The sequence below is a fragment of the Hypomesus transpacificus genome, chromosome 8 (genome assembly GCF_021917145.1).
Source record: "Hypomesus transpacificus isolate Combined female chromosome 8, fHypTra1, whole genome shotgun sequence".
NCBI classification, from domain to species: domain Eukaryota; kingdom Metazoa; phylum Chordata; class Actinopteri; order Osmeriformes; family Osmeridae; genus Hypomesus; species Hypomesus transpacificus.
Window position 1 is genome coordinate 2,393,131 of NC_061067.1, and position 20,000 is coordinate 2,413,130.

The window sequence follows — 20,000 nt, forward strand, 5'->3', positions numbered from 1 at the left end:
ATCGCTCGTCAAAACTTCGAGATGCTGAACCCAAAAAGACTGTTATTCCCCTAAACATCACACACACACACATCCTGTGCTCAAACACCTCACAAAACCTTTTTATCCTGTATAAGAATAAGAAGGATGCCAACCCCCAAATGTGAACTCTGGGGTAACACTAGGGCTTACGTAAACAAGGTGACCTGGACAGCCTAATATCTTACTGGAGAGACCATAAAATAGTTAATCATATGGTCAAGCTTAGAGGGGTCAGAGAGCGCACACACGCACTCACACACTCAAACACGCACGCACACATGCGCGCAAGGTCTATGCAAGGGAGCCTATGCCTGTTTTTTAGCCAATGACTGTGGAAAGCGGTTTTGTTTAAAAAGGTAGCTAGCATAACATGCTAGCTGACAAACTTTCAAGCACAATGGCGTGTGATGTTTTGTCTCCTTGTGGGGCCGGCCGCAAGCAGACAGCTTTCCTAACTTCTTCAACAACTGATTGATACTGACTTGATAGATTAAGATTTCTGACACACACACAGACGTGCTGTACACACACACACCACAAACACACACACACACAAAGACATGTACTGTACACACACACCTGATTCCTTTAATGGAGGTTGCAGTGAAGTTCCACTCATGAATCCCCTTCTAGAATGGAGCAGAGTGTTTGAAAGACTGAAATGTTGAAAAACAGAATAATGAGAGAGGAGGAGGAGGGGAGGATGATGATGGGAGGAGAGGAGGAGTGGAGGAGGAGGGGATGAGGAGGAGAGGAGGAGGCAGAGGAAAGGAGGAGGAGATGAGATGAGGAGAGGATGAGAAGAGGATGAGGAGAGGAAGAGGGGGGAAGAGGAGGAGAGGAAGGAGGAGGGGAGTAGGAGGAGAGGAAATGTGGAGGAGAAGAGGAGGAGGAGGAGGAGAGGAGGGGAGGAGGAGGAGGTGTTCTGACCGTTTCCGAGGGGAGAGACGTGCCAGATGGAGACGTTCTTCTCCTCAGCTTCATTGTTGATGGACACATAGGAGGGCTGGTACACCTTGGTGGGCTCCAGGATCAATACCTGCAACACACACCTCCGTCACAGCAGAGTGTGTGTGCAGAGAGAGAAGGCATCTGCGTGTGTGTACGTAGAATGTGTGTGTAGAGTGTGTGCATGTGTGTTTGTGTGTGTGTGTGTACCGGGAAGCGCAGGCCGTTGGTGGTTCCCCGGGTGGCCTCCACGATGATGTCCATCCAGAAATTGAGCCTCTCTCTCTGGGGAGAATGCTCCACCGAGGGCTTCTTAAACCTCTGGATCAGCTGCAGGTTCTGGACCACAGAGCGCAGGTACCTGGGGGGGAGGGAGGGTTGGGAAGAGAGGGGAGGGGGTTGGGGAGGTTGGTGTAAAGACAAAAAGCCAAGATCTTGCATGAAAGTCAGATACAATTGTCGTACTTAACGCGTTCATTCGTTCATATGTGTGTGTGTGTGTAAGGGTGCATAAGGGCGTGCACGTCTCTGTGTGTGTGTGGGGGGGGGGGGGGGGGGTGTTACCAGATGGGGGGTTTGAGTTTGAAGAGCTTCTCCGCGGCCTGTGTAGCTTTGGGGATGTCGCTAGCCAGCATGCTAACAGTGAAGAACTGACCAACGTCCCAGTAGTTATTCATCTTCTCCAGAGAACCCTTCCTGCCCAGCAGACTGTTCAACCTCACCCCCTGAGGAGGAAGGGACCAAAGGGAGGGAGAAAGAGAGCAAGGGAGGGAGGGAGAGAGATAAGGAAGGAGAGAAAGAAGGAAAGATAAAGGTAGAATCCAGAAACCGATGCAGAAAAAGGCAGTTCATGGGAGACAGAGGTGGACAGAAAGTGTGACTGGTGCTAGAGAGGGGTAGTGTGTCGTGTGTTTAGGATGCAGTATGCAGTGTGTAGCATGGAGGGCGTTGTGTGCTACATGTCTAGTGTGCAGTGTGCTCTGACCGATCTTCCGGAGCTCGATGGAGCTCTCAAACTGCAGACCGGCCACAATCAGCAGCACAGCCAGGTTGATGCCTGAGTACAGGGTCGGCTGCAGCTCAAAGCCTTTCCTGTACCTGTCAGGGAGAGGGCAGTGGGGCGACACATACACACACTCAGTACATGGGGAGGAAAGAATGATCTCTGAAGTCAGAGAGACAACCAAAAGAGGAGAAATAGCGAAGAGGACACAGATTACAAGAGAGAACCGAGAGAGCTGCAGTACTGGTTCTCACCACTGGATGGCATTGTCTCTGTTCTTCATGTCTTTGCAGTCAGAGTCGAGGAAGATGTCCTTGTAGATCCTCCCACACAGACAGAACATGTCTGGGGCGGGGTGCTCACATGACTGCAGCACCTGCAGCATCACACGCAGGGCCTGCTCCCTGTCTCCTGGACTGTTCCTCCTGCACACACACACACACACATATACACATACACACATGGAGACGCACACATCCATATGCACACACAGACACATGATTACAAAAGTACACACGCACTGACACAGCCACACACACACAAACACACACACACATCTGCCAGTGTGGTGCCAGCCCACCTGTTGAGGGCGAAGGCATAGTGGAACTGGATCATGGGCTGGTTGGCCAGGTCGCAGGTGGGGAGCATCTCCAGGGTCTCCACCAGCTTCACCATGGCATCGTAGTCCTGCAGGTCAAAGGTCATGCAGGGGATAAGGTGTGTGTGAGCGCGTGTACGTGTGTGTGTGTGTGGGGGGGGGGTGAGGGGGCGTGTTTAACAGTGTATTTGAGTGTGTGTTTGTGGGGAGGGGGAGATGGCGTGTGTATGTCTGTGTGTGTGTGTGCACGTCTGTGTGTGTGTGTGTGTGCGTGTACCTGTATGTCTGTGTGTGTGTGTGCACGTCTGTGTGTGTGTGTGTGTGTGTGTACCTGTATGTCTGTGTGTGTGTGTGCACGTCTGTGTGTGTGTGTGTGTGTGTGTACCTGTATGTCTGTGTGTGTGTGTGCACGTCTGTGTGTGTGTGTGTGTGTACCTGTATGTCTGTGTGTGTGTGTGCACGTCTGTGTGTGTGTGTGTGTGTGTGTGTGTGTACCTGTATGTCTGTGTGTGTGTGTGCACGGTCTGTGTGTGTGTGTGTGTGTGTGTACCTGTATGTCTCGGTAGGAGAACAGTAGGTTCATCACTATGTCCTGGGTGAGGACCTCGGTGTTGTCGATGCGGAGCTTGATGCGAGACAGCTCCTTGGCTAGCTCCTCGCCCCTGGTACTTATCCCTCGCCTTGCGGATGTCGTTCAAACAACGTGTCCTTGAAGGACGCACTGGGGGGGAGACAAGGGGAGGGGGGGTCATGAGAGAGAGAGAGAGAGAGAGAGAGAGAGAGAGAGAGAGAGAGAGAGAGAGAGAGAGAGAGAGGAGAGAGAGAGAGAGAGAGAGAGAGGAGAGAGAGGAGAGAGAGAGAGAAGAGAGAGAGAGGTGAGAATTCCCCGTAGTCTTTCACAAGGCAGGGTCAGGGAGGGAGAGCTGGCTGCATGTTCTACATGTCTGTCCAGGGAACAGCTGGCATGAAGGGAATCTGGGTCTCCCCCTTCCACTCTCATGTGGGGGCGCACATGTATGATGTGTGTGTGTTGCATGCCGGTGTGTGTGTGTGTCTGCTACCAGGGAGGGTGACGTGGATGTCCTTGAGCAGGTTGGAGAAGCGGTCCGTCAGGGGGGACACACAGAGGCCCCAGCAGGTTGTCCCAGCTGGGCTGCATGTACTCACTGGCCCTGCGCTGGGCGTCACTCTCACAACACATGTAACTCATGGTTCGGAGTCAGCACGTAGGGGATGAAGTAGTAGTTACCACTGGACGCCTGGAGGCAGGGAGGGAGGGAGGAGGGAGGGAGGGGAGGGAGGGAGGGAGGGAGGGGAGGGGAGGGAGGGAGGGAGGGAGGGAGGGAGGGAGGGGAGGGAGGGAGGGAGGGGAGGGAGGGATCAGAGAATGGGGAGTATGTGTCAGAGAGGAGAGAACCTGATGCAACATATCAGCGTGTCATTTCTGTCACATCGTCACCTAAAGATAAGAGGTCAGGAGACACCGTCAGGTTGGGCTCATTGGACCATCTGCAAGCCAACAAGCCAACACACACCCTGCAACACACATCCACACACCCTGCAACACACATCCACACACCCTGCAACACACATCCACACACCCCTGCAACACACATCCACACACCCTGCAACACACATCCACACACCCCAGCAACACACATCCACACACCCAGCAACACACATCCACACACCCCAGCAACACACGTCCACACACCCAGCAACACACATCCACCACACCCTGCAACACACGTCCACACACCCTGCAACACACGTCCGCACACACTGCAACACACATCCACACACCCTGCAACACACGTCCACCACACCCTGCAACACACATCCACACACCCTGCAACACACATCCACACACCCCTGCAACACACGTCCGCACACACCCTGCAACACACGTCCACACACCCTGCAACACACGTCCACACACCCTGCAACACACATCCACACACCCCAGCAACACACATCCACACACCCTGCAACACACATCCACACACCCAGCAACACACATCCACCACACCCTGCAACACACATCCACACACCCTGCAACACAACGTCCGCACACCCCTGCAACACACATCCACACACCCTGCAACACACGTCCACCACACCCTGCAACACACAATCCACACACCCTGCAACACACGTCCGCACACCCTGCAACACACATCCACACACCCTGCAACACACATCCACAAACCCTGAAACACACATCCACAAACCCTGCAACACACATCCACACACCCTGCAACACACGTCCGCACACCCTGCAACACACGTCCACAGAAAAACCGACCATTGCATATCAACACATGCACACAAGTGGAATGAACATACATCACCCAAGCACTGGGAGTTATTGGCCAGAATAACATTCATTGTAGTAAGACTCAATCCAGGGTTTAGGTCAAATGCACCACTCATCTCCCCAAGTAGGGATTGGTCAGTTAAGGAACTCCCCAGCATGCTTTTGAGGCATGCTGTGGCACCTACTTTGTTGCGTAATCCGGAGCGCTCTGTATTCTGGAGGCAACTGAACCCAGGGGAACCCAAGGGTAGGAGCACGAGAGGCCTACTCCAACACACACACACACACAGACGACAAACACAATACACACAGAGACAGACACGCACACACACAATAACACACACCGACAGACACACAGTAACACATGTAAACAGACACAAACAGATAGAAACACACAACCAGACACAATAACACACCCAGACAGACACACACACACACATGTAACCAACAGGCAGACAGAAGGGCGCAAGAACACACACAGACAGACACAAATACACACACACACAGAGTCAATCACAGACACCATTTGTGGTGTTCTGAAAGGCTTCTGTTATGGTCTGTAAGCGGCTGAAAAGTACGTCTTAAAAGTGATGGTGTCTTTCTGTCTGTTTGTCTTTCTGTCTTTCTGTCTGCGTGTGTGTGTGTGTGTGTCTGTCTGTCTGTCTGCGTGTGGTATTGTGTCTGTAGTACATTTGATATTATTTCTGGATGTCAGAAAGCACAGTGCTTGCACAAAGACACCCTCTCTCTCTCTCTCTCTCTCTCTCTCTCTCTCTCACACACACACACACACACACACTCATAATCCCATCCGATACTTACTGTGTTTTTTTGTGCCACCATGTCCTGTAAGAACAGAGAAAACGAGGAGACTGTTAGGCAGCAGATGTGTGCGGGGCGCTCAGGTCCTCAGATTACAGGAGCATGGCTTTTAATGGCAGATGCTTATCGCTGGGACTCGCTCGCATACACACATCAACACAGGCGCCGGTCTGAAAATAACTCAGTCAGTAGGACAACAGGAATGGCATGTGTGACCTAATATTAAAACCAACCAATAAGTCTGATAACATACAGTGCCCTCCAAAAGTATTGGAACAGTGAGGCGAATTCCTTTATTTTTTGCTGTAGACTGAAAACATTTGGGCTTGACATCAAATAATGAACGTGAGACCAGAGATCAACGTTTCAGCTTTTATTTCCAGGTATTTACATCAGGATCTGATGCACAACTAAGAAAATATCAAATTTTGTTTGAATCCACCCATTTGTCATGTGATCAAAAGTATTGGAACAGATATACTTAAAACATATTTAAGTGAATAAGACTTAATATTTAGTTGCAAATCCTTTGCTTTCAATAACTGCAGCAAGTCTGTGACCCATTGACGTCACCAAACTTTTGCATTCTTCCTTTTTGATGCTTTCCCAGGCTTTCACTGCAGCCTCTTTCAGTTGTTGTTTGTTTTGTGGGGTTCCTCCCTTCAGTCTCCTCTTAAGCAGGTAAAATGCATGCTCTATAGGGTTTAAGTCTGGAGATTGACTTGGCCAGTCTAATACCTTCCATTTCTTGCCCCTGATGAACTCCTTTGTTGTTTTGGCAGTGTGTTTTGGGTCGTTATCTTGCTGCATGATGAAGGCTCTGCCAATCAGTTTGGTTGCATCTTTCCTTAAATTGGCAGACAAAATGTTTCTGTAGACTTCCGAGTTCATTTTGCTGCTGCCATCATGTGTTACATCCTCAATGAAGATTAATGAGCCCGTCCCAGAAGAAGCCATGCAAGCCCAAGCCATGACATTACCTCCACCGTGTTTCACAGATGAGCTTGTGTGTTTGGGATCATGAGCAGTTCCTTTCTTTCTCCAAACTTTAGCCTTTCCATCACTTTGGTAAAAGTTAATCTTTGTCTCATCAGTCCATAAAACTTTGTCCCAGAATTTTTGAGGTTCATCTCTGTACTTTTTGGCAAATTCCAGCCTGGCCTTCCTATTCTTCTTGCTAATGAGTGGTTTGCATCTTCTGGTGTAGCCCTTGTACTTTTGTTCATGAAGTCTTCTGCGAACAGTAGATAGTGATACCTTCACTCCTGCCATCTGGAGGTTGTTGCTGATCTCACTAACAGTTGTTTTAGGGTCTTTCTTTACAGCTCTCACAATGTTTCTGTCATCAACTGCTGATGTTTTCCTTGGTCTACCTGTTCGACGTCTGTTACTTAGTACACCAGTAGTTTTCCTCTTCTTCAGGACATTCCAAATGGTTGTACTGGCTATGGCCAATGTTTCTGCAATGGCTCTGATTGATTTTCCATCTTCTCTAAGACTCACAATTGCTTGTTTTTCACCCAAAGACAGCGCTCCGGTTTTCATGTTGTTTTCACCTCTGAATACAGTCTGCATAGACAAAACCTATCTTACCCAATCTGAACCTGAGTGTAGATATTCAGTGGTATTTATTGATTGAATAATGTATGTAATAGGACACACCTGGGCAACAAAACACACCTGTCAGTCACATGTTCCAATACTTTTGCTCACGTGACAAATGGGTGGGTTCGAACAAAAAGGTGATATTTTCTAATTTGTGCATCAGATCCTGATGTAAATACCTGGAAATAAAAGCTGAAACGTTGATCTCTGGTTTCACATTCATCGTTTGATGTCAAGCCCAAATGTTTTCAGTCTACAGCAAAAATAAAGGAATTGGCCTCACTGTTCCAATACTTTTGGAGGGCACTGTACCTGAATTTAAGTCAGAGTTCATTTGTGTCTGTGTGTGTTTATCTGTGTGTGTTTATCTATGCGTCAGTAAGGAGGTTTTTAAATAAACACATTAAAAAGTGTGTCCGTGTTGGGGGTGGGGGGTGTACCTTCAGCGACTGTGCAGTGTCTGGATCAGTGTCATAGTACAGTATAACATTGTTGGCCATGTCGAAGCTCTCTCTCACTCCGAGGTGGTAAAACAAAGATGGCTGTCGGAAGACATCACTCATGTCCACAACAGCTATATCTGTGAGAGAGGGAGAGAGAGAGAGAGAGAGAGAGAGAGAGAGAGAGAGAGAGAGAGAGAGAGAGAGAGGGAGAGGGAGAGGGAGAGGGAGAGGGAGAGAGAGGAGAGAGAGAGAGAGAGAGAGAGAGAGAGAGAGAGAGAGAGAGAGAGAGAGAGAGAGAGAGAGAGAGAGAGAGAGAGCGCTTACAGACAACCTGCCTCCTTCCACATGTTTCCTCACCAACAGGATTATTTAACCTGATCGGTGCTACATGGGTCTCGTCTCATGTGATACAACAGCCAGGTATGAAGCTGGGAATAATTTAGTGAAAACAAGCGAAGCCAGGTTCAGGCAGGGGACGCGAGACCTAGCGCGACTAGCAAATCTTCACGCGTCAGGCATACCCTCCTAATAGGGCGGGGTATATAGCAGGGATCCCAGCTCCTGCATTACTAGCGCGACACAAACGCTCTCGGCCTCCTGCGGCCTCCACCTCCCCGTCCTACACCCTTTTGTCTGGTCTTCTTTTTCTTCTTTTTTGGGGGAATGATGTTGCTGCTCTCTGCCTGGATGTCAAGACGGTGTCTCAGGAGACGGTGTCTCCATTGGGTGCGGCAGGGAGCCGCTGCGAGCACAACCATACGCCAAATCAAATATTACAATTATGTATTGTATCATGTGGAATAAAGTATCGGTCAGCAAAACTACTCAGTCCTCCTGCCTGAACCGAATTTATATATTTAGTCGGGAATTAAAGCGGGCGAGGGATCGGTTTTCAGGGACGGGCAAAGGGAGTTATAAAAGGTGACTGCATCTACTTTTCTAGGGAGTGACGTGTTTGTGTGTGCCTTGCGAGAGAAATAGCAAGTAAGGGATAAACGGTGGAGCGAGAGAGAGAGCCGTCGTCACCGTCACCGTCTTTATTATCAGCGTTAAGGGCCCATGTATCACCGCCAGCCGGTCACAGTCGGGCCTATAGCCAGATGTGTCATCGAGACACTGTGCGCGGGCATGGAGCTGTTTGGGTTAAGGGCCTAGAAAGTTCCCCACTCAACACGTCCCATCAGAGGACAACGGTTTCACTGGGAGGAAAACTACGGGGCTCTGCGCTGTCCAACAGATAATATCAGCAGATCCTTATCACACACTCACCTGCGTCGTAGAAAGTGTCTAGAACGGTGGTCTCTCCGAAGTCCAACCGTCCAAACGTTACAGTGGTCAGTAGTGCGCTCTCGGCGTCACAGGCTCTTTGCAGGCATTGAAGAGCACCAGACTCTGGGCTGCTCGCCAGAACCGCCTTTAACCCGTCGTTCAACACATAGACTGCGCGAAGGGAACGCTGTTTGGCCAGTGGGCTCGGGCTTGGCATCTCTCCACGGTCCCGGTCCACAGTAACACATACACCTGCATGCTCGCGCTCTCCTCCCGTTTCAGCTACTGGTGCGCTCTGGCCCGTCTCCATGGCTGATTTCTTAACTTCTTTCTACCCTCTTTTAGCCTTCCTGGTTTTCCTTCTGGGTATACAAAGTGACTCTCCTGTCTCTCACTCCGTCTCGCGCACCTGTCGCCCCTGGAGCCGCGCGGGTCTGAGTATGTGCCCCTGCATCTTGCGCCTCATTAATTCACATCGTATTCCGATTATCCCGCGCCAAAGACTACCAAAACCGGATCTGACTAGTTCACCACACACGGGGATAATTGGAAGGTAAAGTCAGACAAGGAGGGAGGCAGAGCGAACCATTCAGCGGAAAATGTCTCCAACAATCAGATATGTCAACAAACTCATAATACGCTGAGCTGAGAGAAGCCCGGTGAATGAGGACACAGAGTCTCGAAGCAGCGGCAGAGGAAAACAGGAACTCTTAGTTACAGACCTCTCGGACGGTAATCCAATCCAAAGTTAATTATTTTGTCAACCGTGACACTCGGAAATCAAATTTAGCAGCAAGACTGAGAATATTGGCATATTGGTAGAATGGATCGACACAGACACGAGCAAAATTAGACTGCACTTTCCAAGAACATGCTTGTTTTCGCCTTCCCGGTTCTCTGGTGCACGCGTAGCTGAAATGCTTTCGGTGCGAGTCCGGTTGGCTAAATTTAAAACGATCTGTCCCTTTGAACTGTCAGCCGCCAGTCGGGTAAGCGCACGCAGAGCCAAGTGACTCCGAGTTATGCCAACCGCCTGCGCGGCCCGAGGACGTTCTGTATCTATCACACAAGATAACAAATACAGACATTCCTGAGTTGGGAACAGAAGAGTTCAGTTGTACTTTTTCCTTATTATCTCTTGCATAGGCTACATTAATCAAACTTGTGGTAAAAGGATTTGTTTTCAGGGCCTAATTCGTCCTACAGTGTCCTATATAGGGTCAACTCTAACCCATCAAATCCTTGCAGGCCCTATGCAGCAAGCTGAAGTCAGTGTGTGCTGTCCCATCTGCTACACAATCTCATATACCCATTCATGCATACACACACACACACACACACACACACACACACACAATGATTGTGTTTGTGTGGGTGTGTGTGGTGCTTCAGCACTGAGATGCTCTTAGGAGACAAAGTCACTAATAGACAACCAATTAGTTAAACCAACAGAGTAAAGAGCAGTGAAACGGAACACACACACACGCGTACACACACACACGTACACACATGGAAAACACACGTTCAATATAATTAGCTGTCCACACACAATTCACTCCGGTGGCTTACCTTGTGTGTGTCTGTGCATATATGTGTCTGTGCCTCATATCTCACCAAAATAATAAAAGATTGATCTTTAGGCAGTGTTTTTTTTTATTAAAATATGCACACAGACATATAATTGTATCTTTAGAACAAAGAAATATAAAAGTATATATCCCTATCCTGGAAAAAAAGGATGAATTCAAAAAAACCAGAGGGTGGTTTTCTCTGTAATTTAAAAGAAAGAAAGAAAGTCAAAAACAGGAAGGCCACAGTGAGGGGTTGCCATGGGGACCGTGTAAGAAGGGGAGAATGGTCACGGACGTGCGCATGCACGAATACTCTCTCTCACACACACACACACATGCGCGCACGCACACACGCGCATGCACACACACACACACACACACACAGAAATAAAAGGTGAAGGCCACAGAGTGGACAGACCTGCACAGAGTTGAACCAGCTGAAAGTTCTGGTTGCTCTTCACACATTTATGGTCATGAGATTAAACAACAGTACCAGTGACGTTGCCCGGGCATCCACAACCCTGCGTCATAGTTCTGTAGCCATGGCAACAGTCAGCACCTGCCCAGGTGAGTACCAGTTGTGCTGTGAAATCCGATCGGATAGCCGTAAACAAACAAACAAGGCTCTTGAACATAACAAATGAACAGATAATCGTAAAAAGTGAGGGGGGAATAATTGTTTGTATCTTGACTCTATCGGTGCTTTGTTGTTGTTGTTGCTATGGTTGTCTGCTGTTGGCACAAACTTGATTGGCTGAGCCCGGGCCTCTAGATGATGTGAAACTCCTGACTCCAGCATAGTGATGTCATCATTGTGCGCCAACGGGGATTCATTTGGCTAGGCTCTTCTTAATGTGCTCTACCTCCACCTGAAACAACAAAGCACACTGCTGAAACAAGGTCACAACGATGTGTGTGTGGCAGAGAGTGAGAATTAGTGTGTGTGTGTGAGTATGTGTGTGTGCGTGTTTCTACCTGTAAAGAAATGCGAATTCTCTTCTCTTCTTCCAGCTCAGATGCTAGCTGCTTCATCTCTTTCCTGGAAACCACAACATTGTCAATACACACTGCAAAACACAACAGCATGTTTCTGAAATGGTAAAGGGGTTCTGTTAGCAAAGAAAACACAGACACACCTGTGTTGGCTCTTCAGCAGTTCAACAGAGGCTCTCAGGTCTTTGAGCTGGCCTCGTAGCTCATCCAGGGAGGGAGAAGATAGGTGCCTGGCGTCCGGGGAGGGGCTTACAGGGGAAGGGGAGTGGTTTTGGGTGGAAGGGGAGGTGGGGCGGTGAGAAGGGATGCCGGAGGGAGGAGGGAGGACCGCTGGCTTGCTGGGAAGAGCTGACTTGATGTCTGGTACCTGACGGCACACACACACCAAACACACACACACCAAACACACACACACCAAACACACACACACCAAACACACACACGTCTTACTGGATCTGTAGAGCAGGAACTTGTTCCTCTAGGTCTATGGTAGGACTATAATATTGTGTCAGAGATGGCGGACGACACACACACACACACACACACACACACACACACACTGGATGAACATCTGTTTAGTCGGAGCGTGCGCCCAAGCGTTGTGTTTGTCAGGAGGGTTCTTACAGAGATGGTGGGGATTCCTTTCCTCCTGGAGACGTCGGTAGGTCTGGGGGACGGAGAGTCCTCCTTCCCCCTCTCCTTCTCTTTCTTCTCCTCCTTCCCCTTCTCTTTCTTCTCCTCCTTCCCCCTCTCTTTCTTCTCCTCCTTCCCTTTCTCTTTCTCTTTCTTCTCCTCTTTCCCCCTCTCTTTCCTCTCCTCGCCGACAGAGGGCTCTGCAACTTCCAGGCTCGAAAGAGATGTCTGAAATACAGAGTTAGAGAGAAAGAGAGAGAGAGACAGAAAGAGAAGGGGAAGAGGTGAAGGGAAAGAACGTGAGTGTTTGGAAAGTGTGCGCGTTTGCGTTAGCGTGCGTTTGGGTGAGCGTTTGTGTGTGTACTCACTGTGCTGAAGATCTGTGAGCGAGGACGACGGTCTGTGATGCGTGGCCTCATTGCTGTCGGGTGGTTCAGTTTCTCTGTGGATGAAACTACCGCATCCAGGTCCACATCTCCACACACACACACACACACACATACACAAATACACACACCTTAACACCTCAACCTGGGAAAAATACGTCTCTAAGGCCAGAGTACACACCACAACCACACACAGATAGTATAATGCCAACAGACTAACATTCAGGTGAATCTGATTTGTCTGATTTGTATATTAAGAGGAGAGAGGGCAAGGAAGATCAGAGGGAGAAGTGAGCTCATGTCTGATTGGCTGAATGCCAAATCACGCAATCTCTTTTAACATCTGAGCTGAGGACTGTCCTGTCACAAACACTGACACTGATTGGACCCCGACCCTGTCACTCAAACTCACCAATGTCATGTGACTTGTCAGAGATGGATTCTGGTATCGAAGCCCCGCCCTCAGATTTAGGGCTTTCACACCTGAACAGGTAAACCGTAGATATTAGTGTTTGTGTACATCTGTTTACATCTCTGTGTGTGTGTATGTGTACGAGAGTGTGCGTTTGTGTGTGCACTTGTGTGTGTACTAACTGTAGGGTCGGTCTCTCTGGTCTGTGTGTGTCTGTTTGTGTGTGTGTACTAACTGTAGGGTAGGAGGTCTCTCTGGTCTGTCGGGGCGTCGTGGGGGCACGGAGGAGGAGAAGGAGGCGGAGCCTGTCTTTGGAGGGAGGGGTTTCTTAGGAGGGACAGATGGGAGGGTGGGCTTAGGGATGTCTCCAACCTTCACTTCCTCACCTACACACACACACACACACATATGGACACACGAACACATGGGCACACGCACACATAAATACACACACATACGCAAACACAAGAGCACACAGTAAAAGGGTCCACCTAAAAAGAGATCTCTAAACACACACACACACACACACCAATAGGAGGGAAGCCATGAAGCAAAAGTGACCAGAGCAGGTCTTGCCAGGCTAATAGAGGAGAGGCGGACAGGCTGAGAGGAGCTGAGCTGAGGAGGGCTGTGAAGGCTCAGGGAGGGGTCAGACAGGTCAGAGAGACCAGGGGTCCATAGGCGCAGCAGACTGCAGCAGATAGCAGCACAGTCATGCTGGTGGCGTCGGAGGAAGTGGGAGGGGTTAGGTGAGCAGAGGTCCAGGAGGACGTACTAGGTGTTCCAACTGGCTGCAGGAGGGAAAGACCAAGCAGAAGTGCCAAAGCGGGCCAAAGGAGGCCAAAGTGGGCCGAAGTGGGCCAAGGAGAGTCTCAGTGAGTCCGGCGGTGTACCTCGGTCGGGTTCTCTTTGGGGGAGGTGTTCTGGTCGCTCCGGTGGAACCTTCTTGGCCTCCGCCCTTTTCTCTACTGAGGTCAGAGGTCAAACTGGGGGTCAGGTGGTATGGTGACATCATCACGGACACAAACCCCTCTCTCGGTCAGATCCTGCATCTGTCCTTCTGCCCACTCTCCCCCTCTCTCCTGACTCCCTCCCTCCCCCTCTTCCAACTCCCTCTCTCTTCTCACTCACGCTATCAAACCCTCTTACACCAGTTAGCCGCAGAAGAGTAGAGGGGAAGGGGGGCGGAGAGACGGCGGGGGGAGAGGGGGAGAGGAGGAGAGGAGAGAGGGATTACCTGTGGCCAGTTTGCTGGAGGGAGCACTGGGGGGAGGCGGTTTCTTTGGTCTCTGCAAACACACACACACGCACACAGACACACACACGCAGACGCACACACACCCCGACACATAACTCATCAGATATGGAAGGATGGGCGTTGATATCAGGTGTGGTTTCAAGTGGTTGCTGACCTGCGAGCACATCACTTCTAACTGTCCACAACAGATGACTTTGTCTGTGTGCGTCTCACCTCTTTCTCCACTTCGGGAATCAGCAGCTTGACAAAGTTATCAGGAAACACTCCCTGCCTCCCTCCTATCTCTCCCATCCACCAGCCTGCATCTGCACACTCCTACAGCAGAGAGAGACAGGGTTACACACAGTCCTACAGCAGAGAGAGACAGGGTTACACACAGCACACACACTCCTTCAGCACAGAGACAGGGTTACACACAGCACACACAGTCCTACAGCACAGAGAGACAGGGTTACAAACAGCACACACACTCTTACAGCACAGAGAGACAGGGTTACACACAGCACACAAACTCCTACAACACAGAGAGACAGGGTTACACACAACACACACACTCCTACAGCACAGAGAGACAGGGTTACACACAACACACACACTCTTACAGCACAGAGAGACAGGGTTACACACAGCACACACACTCCTACAGCACAGAGAGACAGGGTTATACCCACACACAAGGTAGACAGACACACACACAGCACACACACATATATGAGCACAGGCACACACAAACAGACATACATCCAAACAAGCAAACACACCCTGTTGATGATGGTGACGATCTCTCCCTCCTTGATAGTGAGCTCATCTTCGTTTTGTCCTTCGTACGGGAAGATGACCTTACACAGCTCTCGTGCTGGAAACCAATCAGAATACAGCAAGTCAAAACGCAGCCAGATATAGGAAGTAACAACCAGGAAATCTGACAACCAGATAGTTCAATGATGATGTGCTGTCTGATGGCAATCCTCTCCCTCTCACCTTTGACCTTGCTGTCTGGGTCTGCCTTCATGGTTTCCGGGGCAACGCTGGCTGTTTTTCCAGCCTGAGCCTAAGGAGTTTGACACATCATGTACACATTAAGTCTGATGCATCATGTCCTCTTGCAACACTCCTCTTGTGTGTGAGTGTGTATTGGTGTGTGAGAGTGTGTATTGGTGTGTGAGAGTGTGTATGTGCGAGTTGGTGGTGTTAAAGAGGCTGTTGTTTCATGTTGGAGTGGATCCCCACGTTGTGTTTGTGCAACCAGGGTGGCTCCTCCACAGGAAACACACACACACACCGTCTCAGATACACACACACACAAACACAAATAAATACACACACACAGGGACAGAGCCCGGTCTGTCCCAAACACACACTGCTCTGTTCACTAAAGAAAACCACACCTCTCCCTTCCTCTTCTCTCTCCATTTTCTTCTGCCCGCCCCCTTACTCCCTCCTTCCATCCCTCCATCTCTCTCTCTTCCTGGCTCTTTCTCTCTCTCTCTCTCTCTCTCTCTCTCTCTCTCTCTCTCTCTCTCTCTCTCTCTCTCTCTCTCTCTCTCTCTCTCTCTCTTGGTCGCATCCTCTCCCTCTCCCTCTCTCTTTTTCTGTCTTTCTCCATCTCTCGGTGTGTGTGTGTGTCTCTCTCTTTCTCTCGGTAATGAGAGCCATGTGGATGCAGGGAAGAGAAGGCATCGTTAGCTGAACGTCAGAGCAGCAACATCACAGAGACAGCTGGATCCTGCCATATGCCTCAAGCTGCTCCCCCCCCCCAGTCCACTAGACCGTAGCCCACCCCAACCCCTCCCAGTTTACTAACTCTAACCCTTAGACTCCAACCCCTCCCGGTTCACTAACCCTAACCCTTACACCCCGACCCCTCCCGGTTCACTAACCCTAACCCTTACACCCCGACCCCTCCCGGTTCACTAACCCTAACCCTTACACCCCGACCCCTCCCGGTTCACTAACCCTAACCCTTACACCTCGACCCCTCCCGGTTCACTAACCCTAACCCTTACACCCTGACCCCGTTCCAGCCACAGATAGCCTCCTCATGACAGTCGAGCCAGGGCTCTACACCCACAGCACAGGACACTGCGTCTCCAGACTCAGACACTTTCAGCAGGGTCAGTGGAATGTGATCTGGCGCAAAGTTGTCCTGGTCTTTTTCTGCTGTGTCATTCAGCCCCTGAGGAAAGACTTCCTGGTGTCTCATTAGACACCAAAGACTACACTTCCCATAAACCCTCATTACAGCCCTCCACACAGCAGGATAGGCTGCCAAACATCCTTCAACACAGAGTCACACGCACAAACCTCACACACAAACACACGATACACACACATACGCGTTATACGGCGCAGTAATTGACAGTGTACAAAGAGACACACAGATGTCAACACACCGACCAAAAAGTCACAATCCCTCGTCTCATAATCCTCCATCTCATAAAACTAAAATCCCCCTTTAGATAACTTCTCTTAAGCAGACCACGTAAACATAAGAGCCAGACGGAGAGAGAGGGGGAAGCTGAGATCACACGAAGAGAACGTAGAAGTAGAAAATCCAAGAGCAAACAAATGAACCAAGACAGAGGAGGGAGAAACGGAGAGAGAGGAGAGAAAACACCAGGAGAATCTGTACCTTTCTTTCTTTCGAGCTTCCTCTCTTTATCACTTTGTCTGGTTCCAGTCAGACACAGGCACACACAGCCTCTCTACTTGAGCTCAGTCAGCAGGAGTGTGAATGTGTTAACGTTGGTGAAAAACTCCCTCCCTCCCTCCCTCCCTCCCTCCCTGCCTCCCTCCCTCCCTCCCTGCCTCCCTCCCTGCCTCCCTCCCTCCCTCCCTCCCTCCCTGCCTCCCTCCCTCCCTCCCCCCCCCCAAAGACTTCTCCCACTTCTGTTTTACTGTTCACAAGCCAGCGGGAAGAATATGCGTGTGTGTGTGTGTGTGAGGAACTTCCTCTGTTGTAAAACTGAAACACAGGAAGGGGAGGAGCCGAAGGTTTTGACTTCCTTCCTGACATTTGCAGTTGTCATAGTAATAGGACACTTGCACACGTACATCCACCACACAATCGTCTGACAGGGCAGTGTGTGTTTGAGCAAGTGTGTGGGTGTGCGTGCGTTTGTGAGTCTCTGTGTGTGTGTATGTCTAAATGTGTATGTGTCTCACCTTATCCACCTCTGTGTCTATTTCCATAGAGCGAGGCCTCAATTTGATTGGCTGTTCCTTGAAGATGTCTCCAAAGCCAAAACCCCGCACCTGTTGGTTATCATTCCATGTTAGCCAGACCATCAGACAGATGGAATGTGTGTTTTCATGGGTGTGTGTCACCGACACAGATCTACCTTCTTGGGCTGGATCTCTCCAGACCCACTATCTGAGCGACTGTCCCCTCCATCACTTTCACTGCCCAGACTGTCCTTCCCCACACCTACACACACACACACACACAGGTAAACACACACATGTTGGGAACTAACGTTGAATAGGAACGCTATGCCTGGATCTGATTGGCCGAGACTCACTGGTCCGACAGCTTTGAAGCTCCTCCTGTGAAGTGGGCGTGTCCAGGGAAGAGGGCGTGTCTTCAGGGTCCGTCTGAAGTTCTTTGGTGAAGTTGGAGGGAAACATGCCAGTCTTTCCATTTAGAGATCCCTCCCACCAGCCCTCCTCCACCTACACACACACACACACACACACATACAGGCACACACACATAAATACAGGCAGGCACATTCAGGCAGACACACACAGGTCAACACACACAGGCAGACACACAAACAGGCAGACACACACAGAACGGCAGACACACACACACACACACACACACAGTCATAGAATAGGAAGGACATTAAACCTCTGAGTAAGTTCCCAGACATGACCTCTCTCACACCCACAGACTTAACCTCTGTCGTACCTCTCCAATGACCTCTATGACATCTCCTATCTTTAGCTCCAACTCGTCCTCGTTCTGTGGAAAATAGCTGAATGCTGCTTTACACCTCCTCTTACGAATCTGCTCTCCTGTAACACACACACAGGAGCAGGGTTGGAGACAGCCAGGTCTGTCTGTCATACCTGATTTGTCCACCAGGTGTCTCTCCTCCTTCATTCTAACACCGATTAGCTCTGTGTGTGTGCGGTAGTCTTCAGTGAGAAAAACTTGACCCAAATGCGATCTCACGCTAATCGGATCTTTGTTTGAGCTGGGAGCTTGTAACCTGCCTAAAGTGCCTGTTTAGGGGTGCGTGTAGGTTCTGGGGTGTGAAATACAAGAACAATACAAGTGTGTGCTTGTATTTGTGTGTACGTGTGCGTTAATGTGTGTTTGCTTGTGTGTGTGTGTGTGTGTCGTTTGTGTGTACCTTTCCTAGCTGGCCGTATGGAGGGCTCTGTCACAGGACTGGCACTGCCGTTGGACAGGTCAGATCTGAGAGGAGCCGTTTGTCCCACCTCCCTCTTCATCTCCCTCTTTATCTCCTAGAGAGAGAGAGGGACAGAAAGAGAGGGGGGGGGGGGGGAGAGCGAGAGTGAGTGAGAAAAGTGACAGAGAAAAAGAGAGAGAGAGAATGTTCATTTGTTGCACATACTCATCCTTTTACTGAATCCCCAACACACACACACAGTACTCCTCTACAGCTCAGTCCCTCAGTTGAAAAGACTGCACCTGTATGATGGGCACCTACACACCATATGCTACTGTTGGCATGGTGACATATCACATATCAGTAACCCCAGTGACAATCCAACACACGGACAGTGTCATCTAATGACCCCCCTTTCCACTTGAATCACAAGACAACATGGTTTCAATGTTAGTATGTGTGTATGTGTTGTTATGTGTGCTTCTGTAAGCATGCATGCGTATTTTTAGACTAAGCTCAAGTATATTAGCAATGCTAATTGTACAGTATGCCTCTTTACATCAGAAAATGCCTACTGCTGATTTGCCTATTGAACGCATCACTGAATTTTTAAGGCGTAGAATGTATGCTTAAAAATAGACTGTACACACAAACACACACACATGCAGACACTCCACAGACCAAGATTGGAGCGTAGACCAGATCCAACTGTGTATCTCACAGTTTAAAAGGATTGGTCACAATGCTGTTTTCATAAGCCCTTCCCTGCAGCTAACAGAGCCCACTGAAGCAAAGATGCAGAGGCACACACACAAGAATAGAAACATCAAAAATACATAAAGAAGTGGCCCCAGACACAGCACTGTGTGTGTGTGTGTGTGTGTGTGTGTGTGTGTATGTGTGTGTGTGTGTGTGTGTGTGTGTGTGTGGGTGTGTGTGTGTGTGTGTGTGTGTGTGTGTGGGTGTGTGTGTGTGTGTGTGTGTGTGTGTGTGTGTGTGTGTGTGAGTGAGTGTGATTGCGTGTGGGCGGGCATGCAGTCTAGTGCATCCGTTTGCCATTTAACACCAAGCTTTTGCAATGTCCTCTTATTGATAAATTGTGCTGATAAAGTTTCCCTTCAGTCTGAAGAGTCTCTGCTGACAACTGTCCACCTTTGTCCAGCCACCGTTCCAGTCCCTGCTGAAGCGGGTTTGGCCCTGGTGGCTCACCAGGTTAGGCTCAGGCCTTACTGCAAGGACTCCAGACTAATTCTGGCCAGGGTCATTTCCAGCATGTTCTCCTCTCCTCCTTCTCTCTTAATTAATGTCACTATCTCTCAATAAAGCAGAAATTTATATATATATATATATATATATATAT

The 20,000-nt window shown here is 49.6% G+C and overlaps 2 protein-coding genes across 3 annotated transcripts in view; both read right to left on the bottom strand.

The window, feature by feature from the left end:
- Positions 1-10,030, bottom strand: part of map3k15 (mitogen-activated protein kinase kinase kinase 15) — a 15,621-nt gene extending 5,591 nt beyond the window's left edge. The window contains 17 exon segments of the mRNA XM_047024164.1: positions 588-650; positions 952-963; positions 965-1,060; positions 1,180-1,330; positions 1,534-1,693; positions 1,955-2,067; positions 2,227-2,397; positions 2,553-2,659; positions 3,121-3,231; positions 3,233-3,268; positions 3,270-3,298; positions 3,641-3,686; positions 3,688-3,774; positions 3,776-3,829; positions 5,710-5,733; positions 7,755-7,894; positions 9,027-10,030. Of these exon segments, the coding sequence (XP_046880120.1) occupies positions 588-650; positions 952-963; positions 965-1,060; positions 1,180-1,330; positions 1,534-1,693; positions 1,955-2,067; positions 2,227-2,397; positions 2,553-2,659; positions 3,121-3,231; positions 3,233-3,268; positions 3,270-3,298; positions 3,641-3,686; positions 3,688-3,774; positions 3,776-3,829; positions 5,710-5,733; positions 7,755-7,894; positions 9,027-9,336 (1,710 nt within the window). The 5' untranslated portion in view covers positions 9,337-10,030.
- A 637-nt stretch (positions 10,031-10,667) lies between these two features.
- The window catches only part of sh3kbp1 (SH3-domain kinase binding protein 1), a 13,705-nt gene continuing 4,372 nt past the window's right edge, over positions 10,668-20,000 (bottom strand). For both annotated transcript variants that reach the window (XM_047023956.1, XM_047023955.1), the window contains 17 exons: positions 18,641-18,755; positions 18,193-18,299; positions 17,801-17,951; positions 17,621-17,706; positions 17,445-17,534; positions 15,261-15,330; positions 15,041-15,135; positions 14,493-14,594; positions 14,259-14,310; positions 13,915-13,989; positions 13,257-13,407; positions 13,022-13,092; positions 12,592-12,698; positions 12,215-12,451; positions 11,734-11,957; positions 11,573-11,636; positions 10,668-11,466 (listed from right to left, as the gene is read on the bottom strand). In XM_047023956.1, coding sequence (XP_046879912.1) covers positions 11,428-11,466; positions 11,573-11,636; positions 11,734-11,957; positions 12,215-12,451; positions 12,592-12,698; positions 13,022-13,092; positions 13,257-13,407; positions 13,915-13,989; positions 14,259-14,310; positions 14,493-14,594; positions 15,041-15,135; positions 15,261-15,330; positions 17,445-17,534; positions 17,621-17,706; positions 17,801-17,951; positions 18,193-18,299; positions 18,641-18,740 — 1,821 coding nt within the window. In that variant the 5' untranslated portion in view covers positions 18,741-18,755 and the 3' untranslated portion in view covers positions 10,668-11,427. The remainder of the gene's footprint in view (positions 11,467-11,572; positions 11,637-11,733; positions 11,958-12,214; positions 12,452-12,591; positions 12,699-13,021; positions 13,093-13,256; positions 13,408-13,914; positions 13,990-14,258; positions 14,311-14,492; positions 14,595-15,040; positions 15,136-15,260; positions 15,331-17,444; positions 17,535-17,620; positions 17,707-17,800; positions 17,952-18,192; positions 18,300-18,640; positions 18,756-20,000) is intronic.